Genomic DNA, 24,946 nt, shown 5'->3' on the forward strand with positions numbered 1-24,946 from the left:
CACTTCCTCTGGCAGCTCATTCCATACACGCACTACACTCTGGGTAAAAAAGTTGCCCCTTAGGTGTCTTTTATATCTTTCCCCTTTCACCCTAAACCTATGCCCTCGATTTCTGGACTCCCCCACCCCAGGGAACAGACCTTGTCTATTTATCCTATCCGTGCCCTGCATGAATTTATAAACCTCTATAAGGTCACCCCCTCAGTGTCCAACACTCCAGGCGCCCCAGCCTATTCCACCTCTCCCTATAGCTCAAACCCTGGCAACATCCTTGTAAATCTTTTCTGAACCTTTTCAAGTTTCACAACATCTTTCCGATAGGATGGAGACCAGAATTGCACATAATATTCCAAAAGTGGCCTATCCAATGTCCTGCACAGCTGCAACATGACCTCCCAACTCCTGTACTCAATACTCTGACCAATAAAGGAAAGCATACCAAATGCCTTCTTCACTATCCTATCTACCTGCAACTCCACTTTCAAGGAGCTATGAACCTGCACTCCAAGGTCTCTTTGTTCAGCAACACACCCTATGAGCTTACCATTAAGTGTATAAGTCCTGCTAAGGTTTGCTTTTCCAAAATGCAGTTTATCTAAATTAAACTCCATCTGCCACTTCTCAGCCCACTGACCCATCTAATCAAGATCCCATTGTAATCTGAGGTAACCTTCTTCGCTGTCCACGACATCTCCAAGTTTGGTGTCATCTGCAAACTTACTAACTACACCTCTTATGTTCACATCCAAACCATTTATATAAATGAATAAATGTAGTGGACCCAGCACTAATCCTTGTGGCATTCCAGTGATCACAGGCCTCCAGTCAGAAAAACAACCCCCACCAACCACCCCACCTCCCCCACTCTCTGTCTTCTACCTTTGAGGTACTTCTGTATCCAAATGGCTAGTTCTCCGTGTATTCTGTGAGATCTAACCTTGCTAATCAGTCTCCCATGGGGAATCTTGTTGAATGCCTTACTGAAGTCCATATAGATCATGCCAACCGCTCTGCCCTCAGCAATTCTCTTTGTTACTTCTTAAAAAAATCTCAATCACATTTGTGAGACATAATTTCCCACGCATAAAGTCATGTTGACTATCCCTCATCAATCCTCGCCTTTCCAAATAAATGTACATCCTGTCCCTCAGGATTCCCTCCAACAACTTGCCCACCACTGACATCAGGCTCACTAGTCTATAGTTCCCTGGCTTGTCCTTACCACCTTTCGTAAACAGTGGCACCATGTTTGCCAACCTCCAGTCTTCTGGGACCTCACCTGTGACTATCGATGATACAAATATCTCAGCAAGAGGCCCAGCAATCACTTCCCTAGCTTCTCACAGAGTTTTAGGGTACACCTGATTAGGTCCTGGGGATTTATCCACGTTTATACATTTCAAGATATCCAGCACTTCCTCCTCTGTAATATGGACATTTTTAAAGATGTCACCATCTATTTTCCTTCATTCTATATCTTCCATGCCCTTACCCACAGTAAATACTGATGCAAAATACTCATTTAGTATCTCCCCCATCTCCTGCGGCTCCATACAAAGGCCGCCTTGCTGATCTTTGAGGGGCCCCCTGTTTTCTCCCTTACCCTTTTGTCCTTAATGTGTTTGTAAAAACCCTTTGGATTCTCCTTAACTCTATTTGCCAAAGCTATCTCATGTCCCTTTTTTGCCCTCCTGATTTCCCTCTTAAGTATACTCCTACTGCCTTTATACTCTTCTAAGGATTCTTTAGCTGACATTTGCTTCCTTCTTTTTCTTAACCAAACCCTCAACATCTTTAGTCATCCAGCATTCCCTATACCTACCAGCCTTCCCTTTCACCCTGACAGGAATATACTTTCTCTGGATTCTCATTATCTCATTTCTGAAGACTTCCCATTTTCCAGCCATCCCTTTACCTGCAAACATCTGCCCCCAATCAGCTTTTGAAAGTTTTTGCCTAATACCGTCAAAATTGGCCTTTCTCCAATTTCGAACTTCAACTTTTAGATCTGGTCTATCCTTTTCCATCACTATTTTAAAACTAACAGAATTATGGTTGCTGGCCCCAAAGTGCTCCCCCGCTGACACCTCAGTCACCTGCCCTGCCTTATTTCCCAAGAGTAGGTCAAGTTTTGCACCTTCTCTAGTAGATACATCCACATACTGAATCAGAAAATTTTATTGTACACACTTAACAAATTCCTCTCCATCTAAACCCTTAACACTATAGCAGTCCCAGTCGATGTTTAGAAAGTTAAAATCCCCAACCATAACCCTATTACTCTACCTGATGAAGGAGCAGTGCTTTCAAATAAACCTGTTGGACTATAATGTGGTGTTGTGTGATTTTTAACTTTGTCCACCCCAGTCCAACACCAGCTCCTCCACATCCATCTAGCCTGCACATCTCTGGACATTATGGACAAGTTAATATGGCCAATCCATCTAACCTGCACATCTTTGGACTGGAGGAAACTCACGCAGACACAGGGAGAACATGCAAATACATACAGACAGTCGCCTGAGGGTAGAATCAAACCGGTGTCCCTAGTGTTATGAGACAGCTGTGCTAACCACTGAGGCACTGTGCCACCCAAACAATTTTAAATGTGGAAGATCACAGTCAATATTGCTGGAATAAACTAATTGACTCTCCCCCAGCAATGCAATATTTCAACAAAAAAATCTTTAATCCTCTGGGATGCTCGCTCTAGAAGTTAATATCTTGTTTCTACTCAATCCTGTGTCCTGCATGTGCTTTCTGCATCTCACTCAGATATCTAGCTGTAGAAGCTCAAACTAATAATATCAGAATTTTCATAAGAATAGTGATGGGAAATGGCTACACAGGTGAATGGTCACAAATTCATTTTAAGTCAGTTGAAAATTCTCCTCCAGCTGAGGTGAGGTCACACTTCTAGAACATCAACCCTGTAGAGCTCTTGGGTTGAGCAACCAGCTATTTGATCATTGAACTATTTTGACTCAGCTTCCTCATGTGATACCAACTAGCTTGGGGTGTGGTCAGTCCTGAGGATTGGCAGCCATCATGATGGGGACTTCAGGAGGAGGCCAAGATGGTTCATTCACTTGTCACCTCAGGCTGAAGGGTATATGACAGGCCAGACCATATCAAGAAGCACCCTGACCATAGCCTTTGTTAGGTGGACAGCAAGAAGGTGCACAGATGTTTCAGTATCCTTGGAAAATTAGAGGGAAAAGGCAGGACTTGGTATAAAACGTGATAGAACACAGAGAGAGAAAGACAGAGAGACAGAGAGAGAGAGAAAACATTCACATGTTGAGAAAGATGGTGATGTAGTTGCATTGGCACAAGATCACTCAGGCTCAAATCCAGGATAATGCTCTGGGGATGTGGTTTGTAATCCCACCATGGCAAGTGGCAAAATTTGAATACAATCTGGAATTAAAAACTGATTTGATGGTGACAATGCAGTAACAAGCGAGAGAATCTCATCCTCACTAATCCGCCTACCACAGTCCTAGTGGACGCAAAGCCCCACCTTCATTTTGAGAATACTCTTCATTGTGCTGTGTGGCTCTATCACTGTGGTAAATGTGGCAGACTTCAAACAGATCTATCATCTCCAGCCTGGTGATCCATAAGGCACTGTGGGCCATCAATAGCAGCAGAATTATACACCAGCACGATCAGTGATCTCATGGCTCAGCATATTCCCCACTCAACCATTACCATCAAGCCTGGGGATCAACCCTGGTTCAACAGAGTGTGCAGGAGGCCATGCCAGGAGCAGCACCAGGAATAAAGGTCATTCTGTTATTTCACATTATCTTGTTAATGCAAATTCACTGTAACGCGATTGACAGAATTGGGAACACTGTTTCTAAAGTGTGAACTTTTAAAACGTGTGTTGGCTGTAATGTGACTACATCGCCAATATTTTAGGCACTGTTTCTGTTGCGTGATTTTTCTATAATGTGCGGTTGCATAAGAACGCAACCATTGTGTTATAGTAGTAACCTGTACCTAAAAATGAGGTGTCAACCTGGTGAAGCTACAAAACAGGATTGCTTGCATGCCAGATAGCAAAAGCAGCAATTGATAGACAAAGCAAACCCACAACCAACAAATTTCTGGAGTCCTGCCACATTTAGTTGCGAATAGCAGTGAACAATTAAACAACTGAATGGAGGAGAAGGTTCCACAAATATCACAATGACAAGGAAGCACAGCACTTCAGTGCAAAAGATAAGGCTGGAGCAGTTGCATTCATCTTTGTCCCAAAATGAGGTAAAAACAATGACTGCAGATGCTGGAAACCAGATTCTGGATTAGTGGTGCTGGAAGAGCACAGCAGTTCAGGCAACATCCAAGTAGCTTCGAAATCGACGTTTCGGGCAAAAGCCCTTCATCAGCCCGAAACGTCGATTTTGAAGCTACTTGGATGTTGCCTGAACTGCTGTGCTCTTCCAGCACCACTAATCCAGAATTTGTCCCAAAATGTCAAGTGGATGTTCCATCTTGGCTTCCTCTTAAGGCCTCGTGTCCTTTTTCTCATCTTTAGCCAATTCGATTCACTCCATGTTACACCAAGAAATTCTTGGAAGTACTAGATACTGCAAAGGCTATGGGCTTTGACAATAATCTAGCAATAACAATGAAGATTTGTGCTCCAGAATTTTCTGCACCCTGAACCAAGCTGTTCTAGCTACAACATAAATATCTACCCAACAATGTGGAAAATTGCCCAGATATGTTCTGTACCCAAAAAGCAGCATAAATTCAACCCAGCCAATTACTGTTCCATCAGCCTGCTCTTGATCAGCAGTAAATTGATGGATGTGGTCATTAGGAGTAATATTAAATGGTACTTACTCAACAATAACTACTTACTGATGCCCAGTTTGGGTTGTGCAAGAGCTACTCAGCTCCTGACCTTATTTCAGCCTTGTTCAAACATGGACAAAAAAGCTGAATTTCAGAGGTGAGCTCAGAGAGATAGCCTTTGACATCAAGGTGCACTTAACCTAGTGTGGTATGACAGGGTCCTAGCAAAACAGAAGTCAACAGGAATCAAAGGGAGAGCTTTCCACCGGTTGGAGTCAAATTTGGCTCAAAGCAAGTTGTGAATGTGGTTGTTGGAGGTCAGTCATCTTAGCTCCAGGAGAACCCTGTAGGAGTTCCTCTGGATAGTGTCATAGGTTCAACCATCTTCTACTGCTTCATCAATGGCCTTCCCTCATCATAAGGTTAGAAGTGGGGATGTTTACTGATGATTGCACAATGTTCAGCACTGTTCACAACTCTTCAAATACAGAAGCAGTACATGTCCAAATGCTGCATGATCTGAACAATATCCAGATATGGGATTATAAATGGCAAAAACATTTACATTACAAATTCGCCAGGCAATGACCATCTCCAACAAGCAATAATCTAAACATCACACTTTGGCATTCAATGGTATTACCACGATCGAACTCCACACTATCAACATCCTGGAGGATACCATTTACTTGAAACTAAACTGGACTAGCCATATAGGCATATGGCTACTACAGTAGTTCAAAGGCTAGGAATTCTGTAGCAATTCACCTCCTGACACCACAAAGTCTGTTCACCATCTACAATTCCGACAGTATGGAAGCAGGTCATTTGGCCCATCGAGTCCACACCGAACCTCCAAAGAACAACCCACCCAGCCTACTGCTGTAACCCTGTTTTTCCCATGGCTAACCCACCTAGCCTGCACAGCCCTGGATACTATGGGCAATTTAGCATGGCCAATCCATCTCACCTGAACATCTCTCAACTGTCGGAAGAAACCAGAGCAACCAGAGGAAACCCATGCAGACACAGAGGGAACGGGCACACTCACACAGACTATCACCTGAGGGTAGAATCGAACCTGGGTCCCTGGCACTGTGAGGAGGCCGTGCTAATCACAGAGCCACTGTGCCACCCAGAAAATACAAGTCAGGTGTGTGATGGAATATGTTCCACTTGTTTCAGTAACATTCACAAAGCTCAACTCTCCATCCAAAATACAGCAGCCACATGACTGTCACCTCATCAACCACTTTCAACATTTACTTCTTCACTACCAATGCACACTGGTAGCAGATACCTATCTGTAATTGAGCTTTGTTATATCTTTGCAACCCTGGGACCTCTACCACCTAGACAGACAAAGAAAGCAGATGATTCCAAACATTATCACCTGCAAGTTCTCCCTCCAAGTCTCACATCATCCTGACTTGTAACTATGTTGCTGTTAGTTCACCACAGGTGTGTCAAAAACCTGGAACTTCCTTCCAAACAACACCATTAGTGTCCTTGAGTCCCGAGGCCTGCAACCGCTCAAGAAGACAAGCCACTACCACCTTCTCAGGGCAGTCAGGAATGGGCAATAAATGCTGGCATGGACAGTGACGGCCAAATGTTGTGATTTAATGAAAATGAGCAGGAAAAGTGCAAACTGAAAGGTGATGAAATGAAATAAGAACAACTTATGGGAAGGACTAAAGAAAGTCAAGGCATGTCAAGGCTGCAGGCCAAATGCTTGAGAAGGCGATCAGAATAGTCGGGTGATCAGCACCGACTTGATAGGCCGAAGGGCTTTTTTCTGTGCTGTCGACCTCTATGAATACAATTCTAAAGGACAAGTAACGTGATGAGGTTGAAAAGGTATAGGAGAACTGCCACAGAAGCTCATGAATGTGATAAGCTAGAATCACTAAACAGAAAAGAAATGTGAGGTAGGTTCAGTAACTGCTATGAAAGCTTCTTGATGCCAGTGTTTTGTCATGGCGACTAGGACGAGTCCACAATACTGAAGATTCAAACAGGTTTGTAATTCATACTTTGACAGCAAGGAGAATAGCTGGAGCTGTGACTTGTTCTCTCCCTGCTTTGACTCAGAATAGCTTAACAAAGATCTCAATATTTCATTCTTTGCCTGGGGTGAACTAAATCTTGTGTTCGAAGATCGCTAAAGAAATCAATAGGATAGAGATTTATCAACATTGGCATCAGCTATAGTTTGAAAACACAGGGTCTTTTCCTGTGTTGGATGTTGTGATAGCTCTACCATGTCCTTAAGCCTTGTTTCAAATACAAGGAAGCTTCCTCTGTGCCAAAATAAACAATCCTTTCCTCAATGCCAAAATGTTCCATTCCTGGCAACATCCTTTTCAGCTTCCTCTGTACCCTCTCTAGTGCAATCATATTCTCATAAGGCACTGACCAAAGTTGTACACAGTGGCTGTCGTTTAACTGGTGTTTCATACAACTCTAGCACAACTACTGTGCTCTTACATTCTATGAAGCAAAGATCCCAGATGCCTTGCTAACATCCTTACCAATCTATCCTGTTCCTTTCAGGGATCTGTGGACAATAGATCTCTTTATTTCCCAACTTCTCAAGTTCTCAATTTCCCAAGTTCTCTTTATTTCCCAACTTTTGGTGGACTGCAAGAAGGTTCAAGAAGGCAGCTCACCAGCACCTTCTCAAGGGGAGACAGGGACGAGCAACAAATGTAGGTCAGCCAATGATGCCCATATCCCACAAATTAATAAAACAAAAATCTCAGTATCCCATCATTCCCATGCACCTCTGTGTCTGTCCTATTTTTAAAATTATTTGCCAAATCTCAGTTCCAAAATCAAAAAAGGAGACTGCTCAAGACTGCAAATTAGTTGTGCATAGAGTTGAGATGCAGGGATCAGGGGTCATACCTCCAAGATGTCCTCTTCACTGTACTCCACCTTCTTGCCTTGCCTCCAGTGTTTGAGCAGCCATTTCAGTTTGACATAGAACAGGTAAGTGCTGTCCTTGAACATTCTCATCTCCTGCAGTAGCAGGGCCCTCTCGTGACTCCATGACTTCTGCTCCAGCCTGTTCTGCAAGCTCAGGCTCTGCACTTCAAAGTCTTTCCTGCGCAAGTTCTTCTGGTTTTCTTCTTCAATCTGTGGCAGCAAAGAAAATATTACTCCAGGCACTTTAGATTTACTAGAACATGAAGCTAAAGATGCAATCATTAAAGAAAAGGCCCACCTCAGGATTTACTTAGTGCTACGTCGATCAGAAAGAGGTCCTGGTCCCTCTTTAATAACCAGGAGAAAGTGAGGACTGTAGATGCTGGAGATCAGAGTTAAAAACCGTGGTGCTGGAAAAGCACAGCAGGTCAGGCGGCATCCGAGGAGCAGGAGAGTCATTCCTGATGAAGAGCTTATGCTTGAAATGTCAACTCTCCTGCTCCTCGGATGCTGCCTGACCAGCTGTGCTTTTCCAGCTCCACACTTTTTGACCCTTTTCAATAACCTTCCACCCTAATCCCCATATTATACATACAACGGTGGCACAGTGGTTAGCAATGCTGCCTCACAGCGCCAGAGACCTGGGTTCAATTCCCGACTCAGGCGACTGACTGTGTGGTGTTTGCACATTCTCCCCGTGTCTGCGTGGGTTTCCTCCAGGTGCTCTGGTTTCCTCCCACAGTCCAAAAATGTGCAGGTTAGATGAATTGGCCATGCTAAATTGCCCGTAGTGTTAGGTGTAGGGGAATGGGTCTGGGTGGGTGTGCTTCGGCGGGTCGGTTGGACTTGTTGGGCTGAAGGGCCTGTTTCCACACTGTAAGTAATCTAATCTAATACTGTCAGTAATCTAATCTAATAATTAAGACGTGGTGTTCAAAACAAATCTAAATTTAAAGGTCTTTGCATGCAGACTTTACAGACTCTACTTTTGCAGCAGGGGGTGGGGTTGGGGGAAATGATTTTTCTCACTCTATGTTAAAAAATGGAGCAACGTTGAAATCTAATCTCAGTATTGAGTACATTCTGGCTTTATTCACCTTTTTACTGCTTCAATACTATAACCATCTGAGGTGTCAGCAGAGGCTTAATTACTGCTGCCTTACCAAGGCACTCAGATCTCAGTGCCAAACCTGTGCCCACTGGCACCCAACAACAGGCTTTCCTGCATGCTGGGAATTTATTTCCAATTAGACCTTGTAAAACCACTGCTGTAATTCACCGAGGCAAAAAGAGACGATATCTGTCTCACCAGTTTGACATGGAGTTCAATCCAACTCAGCATCAGGAAACTCGGCCCATTGTATTTCCAGGTTTCCCCCAGACACAGGAAGCTCCTTATCAATTTGGGTAAGACTCAGGCCCTGTGTTCTAATTCATTATATTACACACTACTAATCCACTCTGAATTAAATCCTGTTTATAAATTATAAATCCCACTGTGTGAGCATGTAACAGTATGTTTTTAATCACCAAATGAAACTGAACCATAACAAAATGCCTGTGGCTATCTCAAGTCCAATGACCTCAGCTGGCAAAACTTAAAAAGGAAAAGGATGCATTAGACCAGTAACATTACAATTTAGAAATTAAATAACATTTGTTACGGAAAATAATTAGTGCATTTTGCCCAAGGAGCGTTATTTGCTTGAGGCAATTTAAAAAGTCTCAAGATAAATTCGACTCCACATTTTCCACATGAACACAATCTTCTGCCAATGTTTCTTAACCTCAGCATGACTCTGTGAAGAAATTCTTGATTCCCTTTCCATGATTGGAGGAATACAATTACTTCCTCTCTACGCAGTGTGCGTGTGGGGAGATGACATCATGGGGGCTATAAAATTCTGTACAGACTCTTGACTCAAAGCTCCGTGGCATCTGTCCATTTTTTTTTGTCTCAGTAAAAATTCCCTGGAAAAGTTTACAGAAAGCCTGGCAAAGAGCGGGAGCTACAATGACGTCCTCCTGACTTGAATAAGTCCAAGGAATAAAACCGAATACAAATGCAACTTTCTACACACATCACCACATAGATCAGAAACTTTGGAAGGAGCCTGACCTGAGTTAGTTGCTGAGTATTACATATAGAATCATATAGCACTTCAGTTGCATTCCTGCACTCTTTCTCCATAAGTTTTCAAATGTTTCCCTTTTGAATACAGTTTTGGGGCTAACAAGAAACCTTCTCATGACTGGTCCCAGATTTCTGCTATTTATCTTGCCTCAAAAGGAAAAGAATGCTCTGCTTTGAATGCGAGCTGCATTCTTCCTTATCAGGGAAATAAAGATCCTTCTGAATTTTAAGAACATTCGAATTAGGGATTTTGAGCCATTTCGAGTCGGCTTCACCATTCAGTAGGATCGTGAGTGAATCGGACTGTGGCCTCAACTACACACATTCCTACCTATTCCTCTATTAACTTCTGACTGCCTTAAAAATAGTCCATGACCCTGCCATGACCAAACCCTGGGGAACAGTGTTCCAAAAGATTCATGTCCCTCCAAGAAACAATAATGTCACCACACCCCTATCTTAAATGGGACATCCTTCTGTCCTCCCAAAGTGCGGTCTCTGTCTCATAAGGGGCAGCATCCTTTCATAATCCACTCTGCCAAACCCCTCAGGAATGCAAGATCAGTCTCTAAACTCCAATGGATTAAGGTCCAGTCTTCCCAACCTCTCCTCATAACATAAGCCCACCTTCCCAGCTATCAGTCAATTGAACCATCTCTGAACTTACTCCTAATGCATTTATATCCTTCAGTAAATTAGGAGATCAAAACTGTGCACAGTATTCCAGCTCTCTACGGTGTCCCGAACAATTTTAGCAAAACAAATCTGGTTTTACATTCCACATCCCTGACAACAAATGAGGAGATTCCATTTGGCTTCCTGAAAGTATGCTGGACTTGCATATTAACCTTTGTTTCAGGTACTCAACAGCAAGATCTGTCTGAACCTCAGAGTTTGGTAATCTCTCTGCATTTAAATGATAGAGGGATTTTTGTCAGGTTCACTGACTACCTCTAGGCAAAATGGCCTCTTACTCTATCATGAAAAACAGGCTGTTAGGAGACATGCACTTCCACAACTGGGGTGCTCTGCTCGCTAACTCCTACAGTCCTCATACTGAGATGAGCAATTCACAACACCACTATCACAGAAACAACAGCATTCAACTACTTGGAGCTGGGAGTCAGACACAAGACTGACTTATTGACAAGGCGAAAGTGAGTACTGCAGATGATGGAGATTAGAGTCAAGAGTGTGGCGCTGGAAAAGCATTGCAGGTCAGGCAGCATCTGAGAAGCAGGAGAATTGACGTTTCAGGCAAAAGCCCTTCATCAGGAAATTGCCCGAAATGTCGATTCTCCTGCTCCTCCGATGCTGCCTGACCTGCTGTGCTTTTCCAGCACCACACTCTCTGACACCCAATGCACCAAAAAGTAAGATCCCTGCAGATTAATCAAAAGGAAAACCATCACCAATTCCCAGCAGGAATCTAGCAATTGCAAGACGAGAATAGCCAAGGTCAATCAAGTTTGCCCCCATCCAGGTAGTCACACCTTATAAAAATAATAGAACTGTTAACTAATCGTAGCAAATCAATCTCTATCAACTCATCTACAAAACGCTCGCATCACCAGAGAAAACATCTCAGTTGAGAAAAGCTATGGGAACTATAGGTCTCAAGTCACCGGCTCTTCTCAAGCTATGTGACGTTCACCTTGTACCATGTCTCAAATTGGTCATATATTCCAAATAGGATTGTCTGCAGTGGGTGAGCCCTGAATTGTGGGTTTGCTGTTGAAAGGTGCATAAGTGCTTTGCCTTTTTGGAGATCCAGAGAGTGCTTGTTAAAGAAGACTAGGCTGGAGGTAAAACTGGCAAAGGCTTCTTCCATATCGGCGAAAGCCTTTCAGTCAGGGAGAACCGTGTCATCAGGAATTTTAAGCAGCTGGACAGATTTCCAAAGGATAGAAGCTCCTCAGGCTGAACTCATGGAAGGCCACAGCTTGTAAAGAGGACACCCGCACCAATCAACCCGACCGCCCCGTGGCCGAACATTTCAACTCCCCCTCCCATTCTGCCGAGGACATGCAGGTCCTGGGCCTCCTTCACCGCCGCTCCCTCACTTCCCAATGCCTGGAGGAAGAACGCCTAATCTTCCGCCTCAGAACACTTCAACCCCAGGGCATCAATGTTGACTTTACCAGTTTCCCCATTTCCCCTCCCCCCACCCTACCCCAGTTCCAACCTTCCAGCTCAGCACCATCCTCATGACCTGTCCCTCCTGTCAATCTTCCTTCCCATCTATCTGCTCCACCCTCCTCTCCAACCTATCACCTTCACCCCCACCTCTACCCACCTATTGCACTTTTAGCTACCTTCTCCCTCCCATTTAGCTCTCCAGCTCTGAGGCTCCCAGCCTCATTCCTCATGAAGGGCTTTTGCCCAAAACTCAATTTCTCCTGCTCCTGGGATGCTGCCTGACCTGCTGTGCGTTTCCAGCACCACTCTAATTTAGATTAGATTAGATTAGATTACCTACAGTGCAGAAACAGGCCCTTCGGCCCAACAAGTCCACACTGCCCCGCCGAAGCGCAACCCACCCATACCCCTACGCTTACCCCTTCACCTAACACTACGGGCAATTTGGCATGGCCAATTCACCTGACCTGCACATCTTTGGACTGTGGGAGGAAACCGGAGCACCCAGAGGAAACCCACGCAGACATGGGGAGAACGTGCAAAGTCCACACAGTCAGTCGCCTGAGGCGGGAATTGAACCCAGGTTTCTGGCGCTGTGAGGCAGCAGTGCTAACCACTGTGCCACCGTGCCGCCCTTGACTCTAATCTCCAGCATCTGCAGTACCCACTTCTGCCTTATAGTGAGGACAGTCAAGGGATGGAACACACAAGGTGAGTGGGTCATGTTTTGCCCTGGGACTGGTCTCCAATATCTCTTTTTGCAAAATGGTGTGTAAGTCATGTTTTTGTTAATAATTATTATTAGAATGGCTTTTAATGTGAGATGACACTGAATCTAAAGAACAGAGAATCGGTCTCCTTGTTGTGCAGTCAAATCCATCCAATTTTTGACCCAGCCATTCCAACACAGTCAGCTCTTGAAGGTTTATGGTTCTAATTACACTGTCTCTCCTCTAGCTCCTTACCAAGTTTCCTTTCTTTGTGTCTGAACATGAATTATGTTAACAGATTGTTCCACCGCCCTCACCTAATGCCCACACATCCACTTTCCAGTTGAGATCACTGCATAGCAAGTAAATGCAGAACTTCACCCATACCCATAGACACTGAGACCAAAGGGATCCAAATGAAGACACAAGTGTAAGTGACCGATTGAGCAGAGGCCAAGGATTAAATTTAGCACTTTATGATTCTGCAGCACTCGAATCAGCAAGGGTCTCACTCTCTCCTCAAGTGTAACTTTCTCCCAGGAGATCATGTGAATCTGCTCAAATAATTTACCTCAGAGATTATCTGTACCCACCTGAATGATCTTGCTGGTGAATTTTTCATTTTCGTCCTCCCGAAGCTGCCTTTCCTGTTCCAGACGAACTTGCAGTTCCTGAACAGATAGATCCTGGTCTGGTAAAACACGGGATTCCCTGAGCTGTGCATTTCAGACAAAGGGACATGTTCAGTTGAAGCTGAGTGAATAAATGGCCTGATCTCAGAAAACCTCCTCAAGCATTTCTCAGTCATCAAAGAAGTGAAAATAATGCCTCTACTTGTGATTTTTGGGTTTACCCACTGCACATGACTACGACTGTTCATATTGTTAATTCTCAGCAGTAATAATGACCCAAGTCAGAGCTGCAATGAATCTCACCTTCTGTCAGTAACTCATTGGACATGCTGGTGATGACAAATTGGGATTTAGTCCCTTCACAAAAATCTTGATGGTAAAATTACCAACTGAAGAAATTTCAACCCAACCATTTAAATAGTTTCCCGTTCTGTGCTTCATTATTAAAGATGCTAAAATGTAATAACAGCAGTATCAACTATGATAGTCAATGTTTCTGAATATTGGATTGCAGTGTTTCTAGCTACTGCTCTTCATTAAAGGGCTTTTTCTGACTAATAAACAATAAGTCAGACCTTCAAGCAAACCTCCTCCTGAGTTCGATTCAATGCAGACTCTAAGATTAACATTAGAGTTACTTAAACCATGACTTGCCACCAGTTACATCATGGACTGGCCTTAACTGTAGATGCATTCACACCACAGAATTGAAACTGGAGATCATATTTATGTCTCTCCCACCAGAGTGAGCTTCATACATAAAAATAAGATAACTTATATCCTGTTTCTCGTCAATCTTCACACAGTTGGAATTTTCTGCACCTTTATCCTCTCTTGTCGAGGTTTCCTAAATGCCATGTACTCTCACTCTTCTTTTCAGTATCTTACAGTGCTACAGAACAGGACACCATTCAGCCCATAATGCCTGTACTAGCTCGGATCTTTGGTAAAGTAATCTAATTCATCCTACTTCCCTGTTCTATTCCCATAGCTCTGTAGTTTATTTGCCTCTTCCAGTTTTACCCCAATTTAGAAAGTTCCTGTTAAAGCTGCTTCTTCATTGTTTCAGATAGTGCATTTCGGATTTAAAAAGCGACAGTGACAAACACTTAGCAAAGAGCAATCACAACATGATTGAGTTCATTATCCCATTTGTAAGTGAAAAATCATGAATCAACTACTACAGTTTTAGATTTGTGTGAGGCCAATGTTAATGAGGTGAGACAGAGATTGTAGTGATTGTAACGAGGTCAGCCAGCTGGTCTAATTAGGGAGCCCTGGCTGACAGATAAAAAGACATGTCAGAGATTTCTGGCCCTCAGAGCTGACTCTGAAGGAGCAGCACTAAGTCAAGGAATTTTCATGTGTAAATAAAGGGTGATTTGGTGACGGGATACCAGTCTCTATAGAGTTACTTCAGAGGCTGCGTACAAAGCTCTGGTACGGCCACACTTGGAGTATCGTGTACAGTTCTGGTCACCACATTATAAGAAGGATGTGGAAGTTTTAGAAAGGGTGCAGAGGAGATTTACTAAGATATTGCCTGGTATGGAAGGAATGTCTTACGAGGAAAGGCTGAGGGCCTTGAGGCTGTTCTTGTTAGAGAGAAGAAGGTTGAGAGGTGACTTAATAGAGACATACACGATAATCAGAGGGTTAGATAGGGTGGACAGGGAGAGCCTTTTCCCAAGTATGGGGACGGCAAACACGAGGGGACACAACTTTAAAGTGAGGGGAGATAGGTATAAGACAGATGTCAGAGGTAGTTTCTTTACTCAGAGAGTAGTAAGGGTATGGAATGCTTTGCCTGTAGTGGTAATAGATTTGCCAAGTTTAAGTGCATTTAAGTCGTCCTTGGACAGGCATATGGACATACATGGAATTATGTAGGTGGGATGGGCATCAGATTAGTATGACAGGGCGGCACAACATCGAGGGCAAAGGGCCTGTACTGCGCAGTAATGTTCTATGTTCTATGTTCTAAACTGGAAAAATCTTCTCATGGGTAAAACAGCAAAAGAATAGCAGAGGATGTCTAAAGAGACATTTAACAAAATACAAAACCATTTCATACCTCTGAGGGGGAAAAGCTCCACTTCACAGAAGGAAAAGCAATGGACGATTAAAAAGACAAGTGCTGAGGAAAATGCAAAAACAGCACAGATCTTGCTGAATTGAAAAGATACAAAGACCAGCATAGGGTCACAAGGCAACCTATAAGAGCTAGTAAAAGGAAATATGAAAAGAAACTTGCCTGGGGCATCAAAACCAATAAGAAAAAAATTGTACAGTCAAGGGAAAGTGGGTGGTCAGGAGTAATGCTGGCCCATTAAAGACTGAACATGGGCATATTGTAACTGACTATGTGGAAACGGCGGAGATGATGAATAATTAATTTGCCTCATAATTTACAGGAGAAAAGGAGGATAACTTGTCAGAAGTCCTGAGGAAATTAATAGTTGATTGTGAACAGGGATTGAATTATCATTAACAAAATTAACATAAGTAAAACATTGGTAATGAGGAAATTAATGGAATTGAAGAGTGACAAATCCCCAGGATCTGATAGTTTCCATCTGAGGGTGTTAAAGGAAGCATTATAGATGCTTTAATTGGATTGTTTTGAAAATTAAACTTCACCATCCTTAATTATTCACAAGTACCCTCTGCTTTATGTCCTTTACTCTTCATGCGTCTTCCTTTGGTCAGTATTTATTGCCCATGCCTAGTTTTCATTAAGAATGTGCGGTGAGCTGCCTTCTTGAATTGCGTCAAAAATCACGAGACACCGGGTTACAGTCCAACAGGTTTATTTGAAACCACAAGCTTTCAGGGCCTCCGTTCCTTCCTCAGGCAGCTGGTGTCATCTGATGTTTGACTTTGTCCACTCCCATCTAATACCGGCACCTCCATGTCTTGAACTGCTGCAGTCCATATGCTGTAGGCAGACCCACAATGCCATGAGAGAAGGAACTTCAGGATTTTTACTCAGCGACACTTAAGGAACCGAAATATACTTATGAGGCAGGATGATGAGTGGGTTGGAGGGGAACTTACAGTTGGCAGTGTTCTTATGTGTTTGCTACCCTTGTCCTTTGAAATGGAAGTGGTTGTGGGTTCGGAAAGTGGCATGAAAGGAGCATTGGTTAATCTCTGTAGATGGCTGACGCTCAGTGGCAGCAGTGTATGTGATGGAGGGTGTGGACATTTGTCGATACGCTGCCAATTAAGTGGGGATGGCAGCAGCACTATTGATTGAGCTGATCCAATCTTAAATGACATAGCTGCTACACTGAGTTGGTGGTAGATGGTGAGGAAACCAACAAGAGGGAAAAACATACTTGACCTCATCTTTACCAATCTGCCAGCTGCAGATGCATCTGTCCTTGCCAGTATCAGGAAGAGTGGTCACTGCATACTCCTTGTGGAGACAAAGTCCTTTATTCACATTGATAATACCTTACATGGTGTGACACTACCACTCTGCTAAATAGGATACACTGCAAACAGATCGAACAACTCAAGACAGGACCTCGATGGGGCACTGTGGGCCATCAACAGCAGCAGAATCTGCAAGCTCATGGCCCAGCATATCTCCTCTGTACCATGATTGTCAAGCTAGGGGATCAACCCTGGTTCAATGGAGAGTGCGGGAGGGCATGCCAGGAGCAGCACCGGGGGTACCTAAAAATGAGTTGCCAACCTGATTAAGCTCCTAAACAGGACTAATTCCGTGCCAAACAACATAAGCTGTAGGTGATAGAACCGAGTAACCCCACAACCAATGGATCAGATCTATGCTCTGTAGTCTTGCCACATCCAGTCGTGAATGATGGTGGACAATTAAACATCTCACCAGAGGAGAAGGGTCCACAAATATCCTCATCCTCAATGATGGAAGAGCCCCAAGACATCAGTGAAAAAGATAAGATTGTAGCATTTACAGTAACCTTCAGCCAAAGGTGACTCCTCCTGTGTCATAGTCACACAGCACAGAAACAGACCCTTCAGTCCAACTCATGTGTCAAACAGTCATCCCAAACTGACCTAGTCCCATTTACCAGCACTTGGCCCATATCCCGCTAAAGCTTTCCTATTCATATAATCCATCCAGATTCCTTTTAAATGTTGTAACTGTACCAGCCTCCACCACTTTCTCTGGTGGCTCATTCCATGCATGCACCGCCCTCTATGTGAAAACATTGCCCATTCAGGTTCTTTGTAAATCTTTCTCCTCTTACCTTAAACCTATGCCCTCTAGTTTTGGACTCCCCCACCCCAGTGTTCCCCAGTGTCACAGATACCAGACATCAGCCAATTCAATTCACTCTAGCGGGTTTTGAGAAGATGTGTAGCTCAGGCTGAGGTTCTGGATGTAGGTTTGCTTGCTGAGCTGGAAAGTTCATTTTCAGACATTTCGTCACCCTTCTAAGTAACATCTTCAGTGAGCCTCCAGACAAAGCACTGTTGATGTTTCCTGCTTTCTGTTTATATGTTTAGGTTTCCTTGGGTTGGTGATGTAATTTACTGTGGTGATGTCAATTCCTGTTGTTTTTTTTCTCAGGGTGTGGTATATGGGCTCCCAGTCAATATGTTTGTTGATAGAGTTCCAGTTGGAATGCCATGCTTCTAGGAATTCTCGTGCATGTTTCTGTTTGGCTTGTCCTAGGTGTTGTCCCAGTCGAAGTGGTGTCCTTGCTTATCTGTATGTAAGGATACTAGTGAGAGAGGGTCATGTTGTTTTGTGGCTAGTTGATGTTCATCTATCCTGGTGGCTAGTTTTCTGCCTGTTTGTATTGTATTTTGTAATGACTGCGAGACTACTCAGACCCCTTGGCATCATGGTGGCCCACAAACCCACCAACACACTAAAACAGCAGCTAATGAACTTGAAAGACCCTATACAGACAACAAGCAAAACAAATGTTATTTACAAAATACCATGCAAGAACCGTAACAACACTACATTGGACAAACAAGCAGAAAACTAGCCACTAGGTTACATACAGATAAGGAAGGACACCACTTCGACTGGCACAACACATCCATCCCAGAACACGCCAAATGAGAATTCCTAGAAGCATGGCATTCCAACCAGAACTCTATCAACAAACACATTGACTTGGATCCCATGTACCACCCCCTGAAAAAAAACAGGAAATGACATCACCACCAGAAATGACATCACCAACTCAAGGAAATGCAAACATATAAATAGAAAGTAGGAAACATCAGCAGAACTCTATCAACAAACACACTGACTTGGACCCCATGTACCACCCCGTGAAGAAAAAAGAACAGGAAATGACATCACTGCAGGAAATGACATCACCAACCCAAGGAAACTCAAATGGTTAAATAAAATGGAGGAAACATCAGCAGTGCTTCGTCCGGAGGCTCGCTGAAGATATTACCGAGTATGGTGACGAAACGTCTGAAAATGAACTTTCCAGCTCAGCGAGCAAACCTACATCGATTCACTCTGTCTGATATCAAGAAATTATTGGAGACACTTCATACTGCCCTGGTAATGCTCAGGCAATAGTACTAAAGACTTGTGCTCTAGAACCTGCTGTTCCCCTAGCCAAACTGTTCCATTCCAACTAGAAGACTGACTTCTACCCAATAATATGGATACATCCAGGACATAAAAATGACGACAGATCCAATCTGACTAATTATCATCCCATTAGTCTATTCTCGATTATTAGCAAAGTGATGGAAGGTATCATCAACAGTGCTATCAAACAGCACCTGCTCAGCAATAACCTGCTCAGTGATGCCCAGTTTGGGTTCTGCCAGGGCCACTCAGCACCTGACCTTATTCCAGTCTACCCATGACATCAATGTTACATTTGATAAGTGGTGGTGTCAAGGAGCCTTAGTAAAACTAGATTAAATGAGACACACAAAAATTGCTGAAGAAACTTGGCAGGACTGTCAGCATCTGTAGAGAGCAAGGCGGCCTTTGTGTGGGACCGCAGAAAATGGGGGAATTACTGAACAAGTACTTTGCATTAGTATTTACTGTGGAAAAGGACATGGAAGATACAGAATGTAGGGAAATAGATGGTGACATCTTGAAAATGTCCATATTACAGAGGAGGAAGTGCTGGAAGTCTTGAAATGCATAAAGGTGGATAAGTCCCCAGGACCTGATGAGGTGTACCCTAGAGCTCTGTGGGATGCTAGGGAAGTGATTGCTGAGCCTCTTGTTGAGATATTTGTATCATCGATAGTCGCAGGTGAGGTGCCAGGAGAGTGGAGGTTGGCTAACGTGGTGCCACTGTTTAAGAAGGGCGGTAAGGAGAAGCCAGGGAACTTTAGACCAGTGAGTTGTTGGAGGGAATCCTGAGGGACAGGATGTACATGTATTTGGAAAGGCAAGGACTGATTAGGAATAGACAACATGGCTTTAAAGAAGTAACAAAGAGGATTGATGAGGGCAGAGCAGTAGATGTGATCTATATGAACTTCAGTAAGGTGTTTGAAAAGGTTCCCCATGGGAGAGTGGTTAGCAAGGTTAGATCTCACGGAATACAGGGAGAACTAGCCGTTTGGATACAGAACTGGCTCAAAGGTAGAAGACAGAGGGTGGTGGTGGAGGGTTGTTTTTCAGACTGGAGGCCTGTGACCAGTGGGGTGCCACAAGGATTGTTGCTGGGTCCTCTTCTTTTCGTCATTTATATAAATGATTTGGATGTAAGCATAAGAGGTATAGTTCGTAAGTTTGTAGATGACACCAAAATTGGAGGTGTAGTGGACAGCGAAGGTTACCTCAGATTACAACAGGATCTTGATCAGATGGGCCAATGGGCTGAGAAGTGGCAGATGGAGTTTAATTTAGATAAATGCGAGGTATTGCATTTTGGGAAAGCAAATCTTAGCAGGACTTATATACTTAATAGTAAGGTCCTAGGAGTGTTACTCAACAAAGAAACCTTGGAGTGCAGGTTCATAGCTCCTTGAAAGTAGAGTCGCAAGTTGATAGGATAGTGAAGAAGGCATTTGGTATGCTTTCCTTTATTGGTCAGAATATTGAGTACAGGAGTTGCGAGGTCATGTTGCGGCTGTACAGGACATTGGTTAGGCCACTGTTGGAATATTGTGAGCAATTCTAGTCTCCTTTCTATCCGAAAGATGTTGTGAAACTTGAAAGGGTTCAGAAAAGATTTACAAGGATGTTGCCAGGGTTGGAGGATTTGAGCTACAGGGAGAGGTTGAATAGGCTGGTGCTGTTGTACCTGGAGGCTGAGGGGTGACCTTATAGAGGTTTACAAAAGTATGAGGGGCATGGATAGGATAAATAGACAAAGTCTTTTCCCTGGGGTCGGGGAGTCCAGAACTAGAGGTCATAGGTTTAGGGTGAGAGGGGAAAGATATAAAAGAGACCTAAGGGGTAACCTTTTCACACAGAGGGTGGTATGGGTATGGAATGAGCTGCCAGAGGAAGTGGTACAGGCTGGTACAATGGCAACATTTAAAAGACATTTGGATAGGTATATGAATAGGAAGGGTTTGGAGGGATATGGGCTGGATGCTGGCAGGTGAGACTAGATTGGGTTGGGATATCTGGTCGGCATGGACAGGTTGGACTGAAGTGTCTGTTTCCATGCTGTACATCTCCATGACTCTAAGTCCAGTGACCATTCTTCAGAATCACCTGGAAACAAAGGGGAAGCTTACCACAGGTTGACGTCATACCTGGCACAAAGGAAGAAGGGTCATTCGATTGGAAAAGTTAACTCTGTTTTCACTCCACACGGAGTCAATACTGTGGCGCTGGAAAAACATAGCAGGTCAGGGAGCATCCGAGAGGCAGGAGAGTTTTGGGCCAACACCCTCCATCCGGAATGAGGCTGTGAGCCGAGGGGGTGGTGAGATAAAAGGGAGGGGGGGTGGGGCTGGGGGAAGTTAGCTGAGAGTGCAATAGGTAGATGGAGGTGGCGGGGGGGGGGTAAGAGAGGAGGGAAGGATAAGTGGGAAAGAAGATGGACAGGTAGGACAGGTCATGAGGGCAGTGCCGAGGTGCCAAAGGCGGTTTCTCTCCACATAGACTGCAAGGCCTGCTGAGTTTCTCCAGCAATTCCTGGTTTTGTTTGTTTCAGATCTCCAGCTGCTATTGTTCTTTGTGTAATTTTGTTAGCTTAGGAAGATGGTTGTGGTAGTTGGAGGTCAGTCACCTCAGCTAAAGACATCTCTACAGGAGTTCCTCAGGGTAGTGTCCTAGGCCCAACCATCTTCAGCTGCATCACCAACCACGTATACTCTACCATAAGGTCAGAAGTGGGGATGATCAGTGATGAATGCACAATGTTTGGCACCATTCCTGACTTTGTCAGATACAGAAGCAGTCCATATCCAAATGCAGCGATATATGGACAGTGTCTAGGCTTAGCCTGACAAGTGACAAGTAACATTGATGCCTCACAAATGCCAGACAATGGTCATCTTCAACTAGAGACAATCCCTTGACATTCAATGGCATTACAATCAATGGCATTATTATCTTGGGAATGTGACTTGAAAGAAGTTCTGGGATTTACATATTAATCAACCGAAACCTACATCCCCATTCTAAGTGTTTGAAGACTGAACAGCAATCTAGGTTTGTTCAATGTATCACATCAGTTGTATGACACTTTGATCTTCTGCTATGAATTCTGTGTCCTATGATCCTGCCCCACTAACTCCCTGATGAAGGAGCAGCGCTCAGAAAGCTTGTACATGCACATAAACCTGTCGAACTATAATGTGATGTTGTGTAATTTTTTAAACTTTGTCCATCCCAGTCCGACACCAGCAACTCCACATCTATCAACATTCTGTGATTTCACAATTGACTAGAGATTGGAGTAGCCATATAAATACAATGGCTACAAGAGCAGGTCAGCAAATAGGAATCCTGCAGAATGTAACTCAACTCTTGACTGCCAAAAGCCTGTCCACAGTCTACAAGGCTCAAGTCAGACGTGTGTTGGAATCCTCCCCACTTGCCTGGATGGCTGCAGCTCCAGGTGCTTGACGCCATCCAGGACAAAGCATCTCACTTGATTGGTGCCACAATGACAAACATCCACTCCGTCCACACTCAGTAGTAACATTGTGTACAATCTACAAGATGTATTGCAGAAATTCACCTAAGTTCCTGAGACAGCAACTTCCAAACCCATGATCACCACCACCATTTAGAAGGACAAGGGCAGGAGATACATGAAAAACCACCACCTACAATTTCCCCATTAAGCCACTCACCACTCATACCTGGAAACATACTGCCGTGCCTTCATGTGTTGCTGGGTCAAAGTCCTGGAACTTTGGGTCTACCAACAGAAAATGGACTGCAGCGGTTCAAGAAGGCAGCTCAGCACCACCTTCTCACCAGCAATTAGAGATGGGCAATAAATGCTGCCCTGGCCAGGTACACCCACATCCCATGAGTGAATTAAGAAAAAAAATTCTTAGGTGCATCAAAAGTGTCAGGAGTGGTTTTTATCTTATCGCCAAAATTGGTAGATCTGCCACTATACCTGTCCAAAGTGATTAAAGGGCTCGGTGTGTGTTAAGTTCAGGTCTCATCGGTATAATCAAATGTTCAATGAACACATTAGGCACCTTGTTATGCCAAAGGCCAGAATGTCTCGCAGTTTCAAGAACCATGAAGTCATGAAAAATGAGGGCTGTATGGGGTAGAAAGTGGGCTGTCAGTAGTTGACAGTCGGCAATCTATATATTTGTGGGACTGCACTTGCATGCCTATTTCTGGCTGTATAAACATTTCCACAAAAAAAAAGTGCCAGGCTATTTTTGGAACAGTTTCCAGAACTCCCTTCAGATATGCTACTCACACCCAACAAGTGAAAATGTAAGAGATGATTTTGCACTGAAACGCTGCTGGTGGGGAATCCCTGCGCATATCATAAACTGTTAACATCATCCTTCTCTGGAGAAAAAAAATATTCTAACTGAAGACTTTTCCTCATCAAACACTTTGCTGCAGTTGTGGTGTGCAGATGACAGTGTGGGCCTCTGTCTCACTGAACATAATTTGACTGGTCTGGAAGAACGAAAGACTTTTAAAACTGACCTGATGCCAGATATAGAAAGAGAAACACACATTTCAAAGAAGAAAGATCACAATTGTGCATCTGTCCAAAGCCTGGGTGTAACTGCTGATGTTACAAAAAACAGAGCGTGGTCGGACTCCACCCCTGGTGAAGGCTCGAGTATAATTACATTAACCTCTGCCTTCACTCTTGGCTGATTCCAGTCTTTTAGTATTTCTCTAATTTTTAATTTGATGTGTGTGAGAGAGAGAGCAAGAGTGAGCGAGAGAGAGAGAGAGAGAGAGAGAGAGAGAGATGATTGTCCATTTCGGTTAGTCCATCCTTATCTGACAAACTAATTGTTCAACTCAAAGATGCTCCTTCAATTCCTCAGACTCATTTACATTTATCAAAGAAAAGCCGCGAGTTTCAATCTCAAGGCAGGTAGCAGGAAACCACTGGGGGGAAGGGGTGCTGACCAACTCAGGTGAGAGACTCTGTGAAGATGCGATGTTCATTGTTGGATGAAGTTAAAAATCACCCAATAGCAGGTTATAGTCCAACATCTTTATTTGAAAGTACAAGCATTCGGAATGTATTTTTGTCCAGAGAAGGATGATGTTAACAGTTTGTGATGTGTGCAGGGATTCCGCACCAGCAGTGTATTATTACAAAATCATCTTGTTGGCTGTGTGTAACATATGTATAAGGAGTTCTGGAAACTGTTCCAAAAATAGACTGGCACTTTTTTTTGTGGATTTGTCCATAGGACCAGAGGTAGGCATGCAAGAACTTGACTGAATTTTTTGAAGAAATAACGAAGAAGATTGATAAGGACAAAGTAGTGTACGTGATCTATATGGACTAAAGTAAATCATTTGACAAGGTCCGCATGGTAGACCAGTTAGCAAGGTTAGATCTCATGGCATACAGGGAGAACTAGGCATTTGGATACAGAACTGGCTTGAAGGTAGAAGACAGAGGGTGGTGGTGGAGGGTTGTTTTTCAGACTGGAGACCTGTGATTAGTAGTGTGCCACAAGGATTGGTGCTGGTTCCACCGCTTTTTGTCATTTATATAAATGATTTCTATATGAACTCAGGAGATATAGTTAGTAAGTTTGCAGATGACACCAAAATTGGAGGGGTAGTGGACAGCGAAGAAGGTTACCTCAGATTACAACAGGCTCTTGATCAGATGGGCCAATGGACTGAGAAGTGACCAATGGAGTTTAATTCAGGTAAATGCGAGGTGCTGCATTTTGGGAAAGCAAATCTTAGCAGGACTTATACACTTAATGGTAAGGTCCTAGGGAGTGTTGTTGAACAAAGAGACCTTGGAGTGCAGGTCCATAGCTCTGTGAAAGTAGAATCGCAGGTCGATAGGATAGTGAAGAAGATGTTTGGTATGCTTTCCTTTATTGGACAGAGCATTGAGTATAGGAGTTGGGAGGTCATATTGCGGCTGTACAGGACATTGGTTAGGCCACTGTTGGAATATTGCATGCAATTCTGGTTTCTTCCCTATCGGAAGAATGTTGTGAAA

General features: G+C 43.7%; 1 protein-coding gene across 4 annotated transcripts in view; it reads right to left on the reverse strand.

The window, feature by feature from the left end:
* Nucleotides 1-24,946, reverse strand: part of mtcl1 (microtubule crosslinking factor 1) — a 213,144-nt gene that overhangs the window by 82,074 nt on the left and 106,124 nt on the right. For all 4 annotated transcript variants that reach the window (XM_072569875.1, XM_072569874.1, XM_072569873.1 and 1 more), the window contains exons 7-8: nucleotides 13,317-13,439; nucleotides 7,720-7,950 (exon numbers count right to left, since the gene is read on the reverse strand). In XM_072569875.1, the coding sequence (XP_072425976.1) occupies nucleotides 7,720-7,950; nucleotides 13,317-13,439 (354 nt within the window). The remainder of the gene's footprint in view (nucleotides 1-7,719; nucleotides 7,951-13,316; nucleotides 13,440-24,946) is intronic.

The sequence above is a fragment of the Chiloscyllium punctatum genome, chromosome 5 (genome assembly GCF_047496795.1).
Source record: "Chiloscyllium punctatum isolate Juve2018m chromosome 5, sChiPun1.3, whole genome shotgun sequence".
Taxonomy (NCBI): domain Eukaryota; kingdom Metazoa; phylum Chordata; class Chondrichthyes; order Orectolobiformes; family Hemiscylliidae; genus Chiloscyllium; species Chiloscyllium punctatum.